This window comes from Chrysochloris asiatica, unplaced genomic scaffold (assembly GCF_000296735.1).
Source record: "Chrysochloris asiatica unplaced genomic scaffold, ChrAsi1.0 scaffold00171, whole genome shotgun sequence".
NCBI classification, from domain to species: domain Eukaryota; kingdom Metazoa; phylum Chordata; class Mammalia; order Afrosoricida; family Chrysochloridae; genus Chrysochloris; species Chrysochloris asiatica.
The window spans coordinates 4,598,440-4,611,963 of NW_006408689.1; the positions used below are offsets into that span (position 1 = coordinate 4,598,440).

The following is a 13,524-nucleotide window of genomic DNA, read 5'->3' on the forward strand; positions in this document are numbered from 1 at the left end:
TATTTATATGGGGATTACATGGATTGTTTTTCTAATGTTGAATCATCCTTGCATCCCTTTTATGAAACCCAGTTGGTCATGATGCATTATTTTTTTGATGTGCTGTTGGATCTTGTTGGCTAGGATTTTGCTGAGAATTTTTGCGTCTACGTTCATGAGGGATATCGGTGTATAGTTTTCTATTTTAGTGATGTCCTTCTCTGGTTTTGGTATGAGGGTTATGCTTGCTTTATAAAAAACATTAGGGAGTTTTCCATCCTCTTTTATATTCTGGAATAATTTGAGTAGAATTGGTGACAGTTCTTCCCTGAATATTTGGTAGAACTCACTCGTGAAGCCATCTGGGCCTTGACTTCTATTGGTTCAAAGTTTTTTGAAGACCTAATCAATTTCTTCTTTTGTTACGGTTTTTTTCAATCTTTGTGCTTCATTCTGAGTAAGTTTAGGTAGTTCATGTTTTTTAGAAATATATCCATCTCTCCTAGGTTTTCGAATTTGTTGGAGTACAACTCTTCATAGTATTCTGTTATTATCCTTTTGATTTTGTTAGGTTCTGTTGTGAAATTTCCTTTGTGGTTTCTAATGCGAGTTTTTGTGTCTTTTCCCTCTTTTCTTTTGTTAGGTTTGCCAGTGGCTTGTCAATTTTATTAATCCTTTCAAAGAAACAGCTTCTTGTCCTGTTGATACTTTCTATAGTTTTTCGATTTTTCATCTCATTTATTTCTGCTCATCTCTTTATTATTTCCTTTCTTTTGGTGACTATAGGTTCCCTCTGCTGGTCTGCTTCCAATTGTTGGAGAGTGTGTGTTAATGTGTTAATTTTGGTTCTTTCCTCTTTTTGGATTTGCCCTTGTATAGCAATAAATTGTTGCTGTGTCCCAAAGATTTTGGTATGTTGTATTTTCATTCTCGTTTGTTTCTAGAAACTTTGTGAGTTCACGTTTAATTTCTTCTTTTACCCAGTGGCTTTTCAGCAGGGTGTTGTTCAGTTTCCATGTATGCGACTTAATTTCCTTGGTCGTCTTATTGTTGATTTCTAGTTTTATAGCATTGTGGTCTGATAAGATGCTCTGTAGAATTTTGATGTTTGTCAATTTATGGAGGCTTGCTTTGTGGCCTAACACATGTTCACTTCTTTAAAATGGTCCATGTGCACTGTAGAAGAATATATCTTGTGCTGCTGTTGGATTGAATGCTCCGTATATATGTATGAGGTCAAGTTGGTTTATTGTGTTGTTTAGTTCCTTTGTAACTTTTTGGGTTTCTTTTTGGTTGTTCGGTCCCTTTTCGAAAGTGACTTGTTAAAATCTCCCTCAATAATTGTAGGTTTATGTATTTCTTTCTTCAATTCTAGTAAAGTTTGCTTCATGTATCTTGGAGCTCTTTCATTGAGAGTGTGGATATTTATTATGGTTATGTTATCTTGCTCAATTGACCCTTTGATTAAGAGATAATGTCCTTTCTTGTCTCTTATGCTGATTTTTATCTTAAAGTTTACTTTGTTGGATATTAGTATTGCCACTCATGCTTATTTATTGTTGCAGTTAGCTTTGTATATTTTTTCCATCCTTTAACTTTTTAGTCTGTTTTTGTCTTTGTGTGTAAGGTGTGTCTCTTGCATAAAATCTCTCAGCATATTGAAGGGTCTTGTTTTCTTATCCATTCTGTCACTCTCTGTCTTTTCGCTGGTGTATTCAATCCATTGACATTCTATGTAATTATCAATGTTGTTGTTGTTATGTGCCATGGAGTTGGTTCCGATTCATGGTGACCCTGTACAGGGTTTCCAAGGCTGTAAATCTTTACGGGAGCAGAAAGCCTCATCTTTCTCCCATGGAACAGCTGGTAGTTTCTAACTGCTGACCTTGAGGTTTGCAGCCTGACTCATATCCACTACGCTACTAGAACTCCTTATCGATAGATATGAGTTAATTGCTGCCATTATGTTACTTTTTTGGTAGTGCTGTTCGTTCTTTTGTTCTGCATGCCTTCTTGTGTTGGGTTTGTGGTTTTTGTGCTATTTCTTGTTTGCTTTTTTGTAGTTTTCATGTTTGCTTGTTCTGCTTGGAAGTTCATTTTTATGGTAAGTTGTGAAGTATTAACTTTCTTTGGGGTTACCTTATAGTCTACTAACTTTTCTCTCCCTTTAAAAGAGTTCATTGCATCCTGTACTTTACCTGATATCCTCACCACCTTGATCTCTGTTGCTACGCTTGTCTCTTTAACATTGATATAATTTTGTTCTTTGGTTGACCTTCTAGCTCCCTTGAGTTCGTTGTTATAGTCTTGTTCTGTTTTGGACTCTACTATCTGTTCACTCAGTTCCAGGTGGTGGTGCCGCACTTGTCCATCTCTGGTTGTTGTCTGTTTTTGTTTGTTTATAGTCCACAGAACTCCCTTTAGAATGTTTTGAAGTTTTGTGTTGGTTTTGATAAAATCTCTCAGATTCTGTTTATCGTGGAATTGTCTTGATTCCACCATCATATGTGATTGACAGTTTTGCTGGATAGATGATTCTTGGTTGGCAGTTTTTTTTCTTATAGGTGTTTGTATATGTCTCCCCAGTGCCTTCTTGCCTGCATGGTTTGTTCTGAATAGTCAGAGCTTAATCTGATTTGCTTGCCTTTATAAGTGACGTTTTTCTTCTCACTGGCCGCTTTTAGGATTCTCTCCTTGTCTTTGATTTTGGAGAACTTGATTATTATATGTCTTGGTGACTTTCTTTTGGGTCTATCCTTCCTGGGGTACATTTGGCTTCTTGAATGCTTATCGTCTCATCTTTCAAGATGTTAGGGAAATTTTCTTCCAGAAGCTCTTCAGCTATCTGTCTCCTCTGTGGACTTCTCTGATTCTTCCTGTTCCAGAACAATGTAATTCTTACGTTGTTCCTCTTTATGTTATCCAGCATGAATCTTAGACTCTCTTCAGATGTTTTTATCTTTTTTTCTGCTTGCTCTTCTATCTTAGCAGTACTGAGAGATTTGTCTTCCAGCTCGCTAGTTCTGGCTTCCATCTCCTTTCTTCTGCTCCTCTCCCCTTTCAGTGTATTGTCCATTTCTGATATTTTATTATTAATCATCTGGACCTCTTTTTTTAGGTTTTGAATTGTTTCCAATGCTGTATCAATCTTGTTTGATTGCTTTTGTAGTAATTTCCTGACTTCTTCCTTGTTTTCCCCCCCCCCCCCCCCCCCCCCCCCATTTTGGAGCATTTGAATTCGTTTCCATATCATTATTCTGAATTGTTTCTCAGGCATATCCCAAACCTGCTCTTCCTCTTATAGAAAGCCCCCATCAGTCTCCAGCTCATTTGTTACAGCTGCTTGCTTCTGGTTTTGGACATGTTTTGATATTGTTTGTTTGTTGTTTGTCATTTCCAATAGTTATATGGTTGTTGTTTTTTTAATGCTTAAGTGGGTGTTTGTTATTAGGCTTACTGTGTGTCTCCTGGTGAATATTATCAGGACATAGGCTTCCCTTTTCACATGTAATGCTTAGCAGGTGTTGTTGGCTCTTGTCTCAATGGTGGAATATTATGGAGTATGCTTAGAGCTTGGCAATATGGCCATGATTGCTGTCTCTTCTTGGGTAGTTTAGGGAGAAAAAGCTCCCGCCTCCAGGAAAGATGTGTGATTAAAAGGAATAAAAGCAGAAGTAATATAAATGTAGAGACAAATACCACTACTTTGGAACAGAAATAAAGCTGTGGTTGACTGTCTCGTGCTACACAGGCAGTGTGTGTGCACGGTAGAAGCTTCAGCAGTGGGTTAGGGTGTACGCTCGCTCAGGCCCCTCCTCTAGTCACTACAGTAGAGGTGCACAGGTAGATATTGAGAAGTTAACAGGAGATAGATTGTCCATTATTTTTGTCTCTGAAGGTCAGTTAGGTGTCTGTGTGTGCACAGTGCAATTCTTGAGATGGTTGAGTCCTTTTATGTTGGTGTTTTACAGATTATATTATAAGGGTACTGCACAGGGAGTTCAGGTAGCACAGCGGCCACGAATGGTGCCGCGAACTGCAAGGTCAATAGCTCAAAACCACCAGCCGCTCCGTGGGAGAAAGGCGAGGTGCTCCACTCTCCCAAAGACCTACAACCCCCAAAACCCTGCACAGGACCGCCTAGAGTTGGAACCAACTCCAAGGCACACAGCCACCAAGGGTCTTGCACAAATCAATCTTAGGGCTTTGTCTCTGCAGCTGACATCATTAGTGGTCGCCAAGCTCGTTCTCTCTGTACCATGTGGAAGATGCGGGGTTAGGGCTGTTTTTTAGGGGTGCACCTCCACCTGCCTGTTGGCCTCCTGGATGAGTGAAGAAGGCGCCCCAGGGAAGATGTGGGAGAATTGTGTAGCGTCTCCTGTGCTTCTTTTTTAAGTGTCTCTGCACCGCTTTTAGAGCCAGTTCACTGAGAGGGAATGGCTGTAGTCCCGCCCTCTAAACTCTGCCAGAGCAGGGTGACCACAGAGGGAGTCCCATCTCCAGATTCCTAACTTGCAGTATTTTCCTTAACATCATGATTTTGTCATTGTGAATGTGGGAAGCTGACGACCTGGACCTTATGGTAGATCTGGAGCTCTGGAGTTGTTCTGTCAGTGCTTCCTACGTGAGATCGCAGACCATCCAGCGTGGAGATTTCCCTTCCTTTGCTGTGGCCGAAACCAGAAGTCTCTTCTTTTTTTATTGTCTGTTCTTGTTGGTTCTCAGTCCACAGAACTCCCTTTAGGATGTTTTATAGTGTAGGGTTGTCTTTGGCAAAATCCCTTAGCTTCTGTTTATCCTGGAATGTTTTGATTACACTGTCTTATTTGATTGATAGCTTTGCTGGATAAAGGATCCTTGGTTGGCAATTTTTTTCTTTCAGCGTTTTATATATGTCTCCCCATTGCCTTTTTGTTTGCATGGTTTCTGCTGAGAGATCTGCTTTGCCTGGTATTGTGTTTTATTGCTGACGGCGACCTTCACTGTACCTCCACCCTAGCCGCCATCAAGTCCCGCAGATCCAAGATCATCTTTGAAGGTCTTCTTTTTTTAAATGTTGCTGTTAAGTGCCATGGAGTCAGTTTCGACTCAGTGACCCTCTGTAGGGTTTCCTGTAGCTGGTGGGTTTGAGCTGCCAACCTTGTGGTTTACAGTGTAGTGTTGCTCCTTCAGCACCACACCAGAAGTCCCTTTTTTTCTTTTTTAAATATCAAACTATAAATCTTACCTGAAACTGTAGTAAGACTGTGTTATCCTTACATTTTAGGTACTCATATCCATTCTTTGGAAGTGCAGCCCCCATTATGACTAATCCTCCTGTAGAAGTTCGTAAAAACATGGAAGTGTTTCTACCCCAATCTTACTGTGCATTTGATTTTGCAACTATGCCTCATCAGCTGCAAGAAACCTTTTTAAGGTAATGTATATACTATGTATATGAAATTATTTTCTTAAAAACAGGTCTTGAAGATTTACACATATTAAAAAGAGGAATCCTTACAGGTTTAGATCCAAAGCAGATTCAAGAAACAAATTTACTAGTTAAGTCTGACATTGTTTGCTTGTACTACAGAGCTTTATGTGATCATAAGGCTTTTCCCGATTTTCATGTTATTATTTGCCTAAAATTGGATATTTGAACTTTGTAAAAACAGTGTATGATTAACATGGTAGTGTTTCATAATGATAAATAATTAAGAATTAATCATTGCTGTTTTATTGAATGTCATATACAAGGGTAAGTCAAAAAGTATTGCTACTAATGTTTCATTTAATGCATGTATGGGTTTACTCCAAGCACAATGTCTCTGTGCATGTCTCTGCATTCAGTGGATGTCTGCAGACAAGTTCTCTCTAATATACTTGTCTTAGTGTCAGTAAAGGTGCCTTCAAAAACACGTCCAAGAACATTAGAATCCAAGGGAATCTTCTGGGCCAGTTCAATTTAAGACAGAGAGGTTAGCTTAGAAGGTGCAGCAACTGTTTTTTGGATTCCAAAGGAGTGATCTTGGTAGATTTTCATGAAGGACTCAGGATGATCACAGGGTCTGATTAGAAACAGGCCATGAAAGCTGTGCTGAGGAATTTTTTTTTCCTTGTGACAATGCACTTGCTTATTCTGTAAGGGTAACAAGGGCTTTCCTATGAGATTTGTTTTTTTTTGTGTGTGTGTGTGTGTGTATGAGTGAACCTTATTCCACCTACCCTACAGCCTTGATCTTGACCCTACATAGTCTCTGGTTCACAAACTCAAAGAACATTGAAAAGGAACACAATCTGAGTCCTACAAGGATATTAAAACTGCCATTTTGATGTGGTATAATTGGAGAGCACAGAATTCTTGAGTGAAGGGTTAGATGGAAAAACTGCCTTCAGAAATTATAGACCTAGATGGAAGGTACGTCAACAAATGAAAGTTTCTTCACATTTTAGTATTTTCATTTAATAAGATTTCTATAATTTTATAGCAATACTTTTGATGTATCCTTGTGTTATTTACGTTTTCTGTTGTCTTCATATGCACACTGGAGGTTTTAACCCAACTATCTGAAATTGATTTAGGGGTGAAAATGAAATCTATGAAATGTCTTTTTTCTTTCTCATTATCACAGTTCAAATTTGTGTATTTTTAAACAAAAAAATGAAAAGTAATAAAAAATGATTTAATCGTTTTTAGGAATGATTGTTTTTTGAAGGGTTTTATTTATTGAAAGGAAAAATACCTGCAATTGAATCTTTAGCAGTTGTGTATTAGATGACATTGCACTACTACATTAAGAGAATTCAAAGATATTAGTTCAGGAAAGAATTTAGTTCAGAGTTGATAGGTGTAAATACGTATTTCTCTCTTCTGTAGGATTCCATTGCTGGTTGAGTTATGGCACAAGGATAAAATGAGTAAAGATTTACTTCTGGGAATCGCAAGAATCCAGCTTTCCAACATTTTTTCTTCAGAGAAAACCCGCTTTTTAGGCGCTGATGGTGAACAGTGTTGGCGACAAACTTACAGTGAAAGTGTGCCTGTTATGGCAGCACAAGGGTAATATAGTTTGTTTTGTTTTTAGTGAAGTTAATGATTCTGATTAACTAACCACAGCTATAGTCTTTTTATCTTTTTTCTACTCTGCTGTGACCTGTTGGTCATAGATCCCTGTTTGTTCTCTAGTTTTCTGATATTCATTGTACCTTCTCAAAGTACTCTGTGCTGTTATAATGCTAGTAATTACTCAAGCTGTTGACGTTTCCTTCTTCCCTCTAGTCTTATTAGCTTGGCAATATTTTATTCAGAGATTAATCTGCTTTCTTATTTAGTAATTAGTTATTAGTGCTGGTGTGGCACTGTGGGTTAATGCACCAGATTGCAAAGCCGTTTGAACTGCAAGGTCGGTGGTTCAAGCTCATTAGTCGCTCCTTGGAAACCCTATACAGGGTCGTTATGGGTCGGAACCGACTCGACGGCACCTAACAACAACAACAACAACAACTTAGAGTTAAATTTATATATAGTTTTTCTTTTTCTTAGTTTTTTTTGTGTGTGAATTAAGTGATAGTTTACATGGGAGAACATTAGTTTTACATTCATCAAATCGTATTCCGTTTCATTGCAAAGATTACAATCCCCTCCATGCATCATCAAACAACTAAAAGGTACTTTTACATTGGACTGTGACTTCTTTTACTTGAAAAATATTTTTACTTCTACTTTAAATATAAAGTTTGAGAATGTTGTAAATGTTTGGCAGTCAGAAGCAGTCTCTGAAATAATTTGTTGCTACTTTTTCTGTATCATATGCCTTTTATGTCATAGTACATAGAAAGAAAACTTTATAAAAAGCTTAGATCTACAGAACAAGTATTATTAACATTCTCTTCCTTATTCTTCTTTGTCCCTAGTCACTTCCAGAGACTGAAGTGACTTGGAGATCAGGCAACTAGGTTTTTAGAAAATCAAAAATTATGGTTAACTGAAAATTATTTTTGTTTCAACTCCTGTTATTAGAAATCGGTCCAAAAATTTAGTATGCTTTTCTGCATCCATAAATATAATATGAAAATAATTTAATTATTAATAATTGAGTAACTTAATTGAATTGAATAATTAATATTACTGAGTCTCAATATTAGCATTTACTGAGCTCTGGTAGCGTAGTGGTTACGAATCGGGCTGCTAATCTATGGTCAGCAGTTTGAAACTACCAGCTGTTCCACGGGAGAAAGAGGAGGCTTTCTGCTCCCGTAAAGATTTACAGCCTTGGAAACCCTGTACAGGGTCACTATGAGTCAGAACCGACTCCACGGCACATAACAACAACTTTAACTGTAGACAGAAAGTTTTAGATTTCTCTAAGTAATTACTTCAGATATACCCAGAATTTCAAATGTGGTAGTGTTTTGTTTTACTTCATTCATTTTTTCTGATACCTGTGAAATTAGAATAAGAAAATTCAAAAGTTTACTAAGAGTAACGGGTTTTTTTTTGATGCATCCATATTTTGTTTGATGATTTATGTAATATATTTGATTTATACAAAACAATGTTTGCTGATATTTTATTTTCTCGTAACATTTTTGTCTTGTTTTTGCTTAATGATAAATGCTACACATGGTTCTATGTTGCAGGGATATACTTGTTATTATAAAAATGACATGTAACTGACCTAGCAATTTCAATGAGACACTGTATATGTCTAGTAAAAGATTTATATACAAGTGTGTTCATCTCAGCAAAAATGAAGAAAAAAAAAAGAATCTATATAATCAAGAGTGGGGAAATTATTAAGGAGCTCTGGTAGCGTAGTGGTTACGAATCAGGCTACTAATCTCATTGTTAGCAGTTCGAAACTACCAGTGTCTCCGTGGGAGAAAGATGAGGCTTTCTGCTCCTGTAAAGATTTACAGCCTCGGAAACCCGGTACAGGGTTGCTGTGAGTCGGAACTGACTCCGCGGCACATAACAACAACAACAGAGGAATTATTAAATCTGTTGAGTTATTTCCAATTCATAGCAGACCTGTGTACTAAAAAACATAACTGCTCAATCCTTTGCTAGCCTCACATTTTTTGCTATGCTTTAGTCCATTATTGCAGCCAGTGTGTAATCAATTCCATCTTATTGAGGGTCTTCCTCTCTAAAGTTGACTCTACCAAGCATGATATCTTTCTCCAGGAATTGGTCCCTCCTGATACAATGTTCAAAGTAAACAAGATCAAGTCATGCCATTCTCCCTTCTAAGGAACATTCTGACAATATTTATTCCAAGACAGATTTGTTCCTTCTTCTGTCAGTCAGTGGTATTCTGAACATAATTCTCACCGACACCATAATGCAAAAGAATCCATTCTTCTTTGGTCTTTTTTTATTCATTGTCCAGCTTTTGCATGCATATGAGCTAATTAAACATACCATGGCTTGGGTCAGGTGCACCTCAGTCCTCAAGGTAATCTTTGCTTTTTAACACTTCCAAGAGGTCTTTTGCAGCAGATTTTATCCAATGTAATATGGCATTTTGTTTTATTTTTTGACTTTTTATCGTGATTTGGGTAAACATTTACAGAGAATTAATTTTCCATTCAGCAGTTCATACACTTTTTATTTATTATATTGACTGTAATTCTATAATATTAAAGCATTCATCCAATCATTCATCAAAATCTTACATTTTCTCCCTGTTTCTCATTTCCATTTGTTCTTCTTTCTTATCTTTTGCTGTCTTCTGATCTTTGTCTCTGGGCCAGTGCTGCCGTTTTGAACTTTTATGACTTGATTGTTCTAAGGAATACTCACCTCCCTGGTGTTATTATTCACCTTATAGACCTGTGTATTGCTTGGCTGAAAGTTGAATCACAGGTTTGGATTTCAGTTTCATGCCTGAAGAGTGACTAAGGGTCATAGTCTCAGTGTTTCACCAGTCTCTTTCCGACTAACAAGTCTAGTCTTTTTTATGATTTTGAGTTTTGGTCCACATTTTTCTCTTATTCTATCTAAAGGGATCCCTTTTTTTAGCAGTCAACAGTGGTTGGCTAGTACCATCTAGATAGTCTGACATCAGCTCTTTCATATTCATTGCCCAGCTTTTGTATGCATATGAGGCAATTGAAATTACCATGGTTCTGGTTAGGTTCACCTCAGTCCTCAGTCCTGCATATTGTAGGTCAATAATGAGTCCTGGTGTGTCACTGTAGGATAATGCACTGGATTGAAAAGTCTGTGTGAACCACAAGGTCAGCGGTTCAAATTTACCAGCTGCTCATTGGAAACCCTATACAATAGAGTCATTATGATTCAGAACCAACTGGAAGACACTTAACAACAAACAACAAACGAATCTTGCAGTCCTGATGCTGTATTCTTCTTTATATTGTCCAGCTTCTTGGACAATTTCCTTAGCATATAGATCAAATAACTATGGTGAAAGGCGATGTCCTTGATGCTCACTTTTCTCATTTTAAAACGCCATAATATCTCATTATGCTGTTTGAATGACTTCCTCTTTGTCTTTGTTAAGGTTCTGCATGAGCACTATTAATAGTGTTTGGAATTCTAATTCTCTGAAATTTGTTATAATCTATACTTTTTGTATAACAAATTGTATAATTTGTTATAATCTACACTTTTGAATGCCTTTGAATAAAACACATGTATTGTCTGATATTCTTTCTGGTTTTCTCCAGTTTCAGCCACAATTTATCAGACATCAGTAATGATACTATTCATTCCACAGCCTCTTCTGAAACCAACTTGAATTTCTGGCAATTCCCTTGTTATACTGTTACAATTATTCATGAATTATCATCATCAAAATTTTACTACATGTGATATTAATGATATTGTTTGATAATTAAAAACTTTTTTTGGACTATTTTTCTTTGGAATGGGCACATATATGGGTTTTCTTCCAGTCAGCTGTCCAGGTAGCTAGAACTGTCTTCCAAATTTCTTGGCAAATTGATGAGTGGGTACTTCCAGCATTGCACCAGTTTGTACAGGCATCATGATTTGTGTTCTGTAGGTTTCTGGAGCTTTGATTTCTGCCAATGCTTTCAGTGCTGCTTGAACTTCTTCCCTCTGTACCATAAATTCTTGATCGTATGCTACCTATTGGAATGTTTATTTGGATGGTGACCAGTTCTTTTTGGTACAGTTACTATGTATTCCTTCTATTGTCTTTTGATGTTTCATGTATTGTTCAAAAGTTTGTCCATAGAATATTGCAAATTGAGGCTTGGATTTTTTTTTTTTTTTCTTCTCCCCAGCTCTTTCACTGTAAGAATTCTGAGTGTGTTCTTCCTGCTTAGTTGCCTATCCCCAGGTCTGCACATTTCAGTATAATATTCTACTTTGTCTTCTCAAGCTGCCCTTTGGAATCTTTTGTTTAGCTCTTTTACTTCATCATTTCTTCTGTTTGCTTTAGCTACTCTGTGTTCAAGAGCAAGTTTCAGAGACCTTTCTGACATTCATTTTGATCCTTTCTTTCCTGTCTTTTTAATGAACTTTGGCTTTCTTCATGTATAATATACTTGCTGTTATCCCACAGTTAGTCATTAGAGTTCTGTGCATTAAGTTTATTCTTGAGATGGTCTCCTAATTCAGGTGGGATATACTAAAGATCTGTACCTGGACCAAGAGGCAATTGTTCGAACAGAACATGGGAACACTGAATGGTTTAAAATTTAAAAAGGTGTGCGACAAGGTTGTATTCTTTTACCATACTTATTCAACTTGTATGCTGAGCAAATAATCTGAGAAGCTGGGTTTATCTGAGCAAAATGAAGGCTTTGACAAGTTCAGTTTTTTTCTCCATTTATGTGGATACTGTTTGTTGGTCCAGTGGTCAGAATTTTTGTTTTCTTTATATTGAGATGCAACCTATGCTGAAGACTGTGGTCTTTGATCTTCATCAATAAGTATTTTAAGTCCTCTTTGATTTCAGCAAGCAAGCTTGTATCATCTATCTGCACATAGCAGGTTGTTAATGAGTCTTCCTCAAATCCTGATGTCACGTGCTCTTCTTCATGTAATCCAGCTTCTCAGATTATTTGCTCAGCATACAGGTTGAATAAGTATGGTGAAAGAATACAACCTTGTCGCATACCTTTCTTAAATTTTAAACCATTCAGCGTCCCATGTTCTGTTAGAACTACTGCCTCTTGGTCCAGGTACAGATGCCTCATGAGCACAATTAAGTGTTCCGGAATACTCATACTTTGCAATGTTGTTCATAGCTTGTCATGATCCACACAATCGGAAGCCTTTGCATAGTCAATAAAACACAGGTAAACATCTTTCTGACATTCTCTGCTTTCATCCAAGATCCATTAGACATCAGCAGTGATATCCCTCATTCCACGTACTCTTCTGAGTCCGGCTTGAACCTCTGGAAATTCTTTGTCAATTTATGCTTGCAGCCGTTTCTTTATTAGCTTTAGTAAAACTTTACTCGCATGGGATATTAAAAGAGATTTTCCGATGATTTCTGCATTCCGTTGGGTTACCTCTCTTTGGAATGGGCACAAATATGGATTTCTTCCAATCAGTCAGCCAGATAGTTGTCTTCCAAATTTCTTGAAAGCCATGCTACTGGTACTTTAAATTCCAGCAGGGCATATCCAAGGTAGACAGGCTTCAGCTGAGCTTTCAGATTAAGATAGACTAGGAAGAAGAGGAGGTGGACTACTTCTGAATGTTTAGGCACTGAAAATCTTATGAATAGCAGTAGATCAGCACCAGAATATTGAATATTGAAACATGGTGAATAGAACCAGAATATTGTCAGATATAGTGCCAGAAAATGAGCCCCTCAGGTTGGAAGGCACTCAAAATGTTAAGAATGCCTTAGTCTTAAAACTTACGAGGTGAAGAAAATACTTAAAATATTCCAAACCAAGGAACCAAATACCATGAGGTTTGGTTGTACATTTTATCAGCTACTTTTTTTTTTGATAATCAGTTTTGTAAAAAATCATACAACTTCTGAAGGAAGAGCTGCCTCTTCAAAGTAGAGTTGATTGTGAGGATGCTAATGAAGTAAAATTTAGGGAACATAATTTGCTGAGGGGGCACAAGTCAAAATGAGGGGAAACAGGTGTAAACATCCATCAATAATTGAAATATGGAATGTATGAAGTATGAATCTGGGAAAATTGGAAGTTGTCAAAAATGAAATGGCATGCATAAAGATTGGTATCATATGCATTGTTGTTGGTAAGTACCATGGAGTCAGTTCCGACTCATACTGACCCTGCACAGGGTTTCCGTGGCTGTAAATCCTTACGGGAGCAGAACACATCATCTTTATCCCACAGAAACGCTGGTAGTTTCGAACTGCTTACCTTGAGGTTGGCATCCCGACTCGTAACCACTATGCTACCAGAGCTGAAATCTACTGGTAGTGGCCATTTTAAATCTGAGCAAGTATAGTCATAATGCTCCTTAGAAGCCAGTATGGCCAGACTTCATATCTCATACCCAGGACATATTATCAGGAGGGATCAGTTCCTGGAGAAAGTTATGATGCTTGGTGGTGAGTCAACAAAAAAAGAGGAAGA

At 37.4% G+C, this 13,524-nt stretch overlaps 1 protein-coding gene across 1 annotated transcript in view; it reads left to right on the plus strand.

Moving 5' to 3' along the window:
* CEP120 (centrosomal protein 120kDa) overlaps positions 1 to 13,524 on the plus strand; it is a 146,854-nt gene that overhangs the window by 60,902 nt on the left and 72,428 nt on the right. Inside the window, exons 10-11 of the mRNA XM_006871631.1 lie at positions 5,246 to 5,395; positions 6,836 to 7,018. Coding sequence (XP_006871693.1) covers positions 5,246 to 5,395; positions 6,836 to 7,018 — 333 coding nt within the window. The remainder of the gene's footprint in view (positions 1 to 5,245; positions 5,396 to 6,835; positions 7,019 to 13,524) is intronic.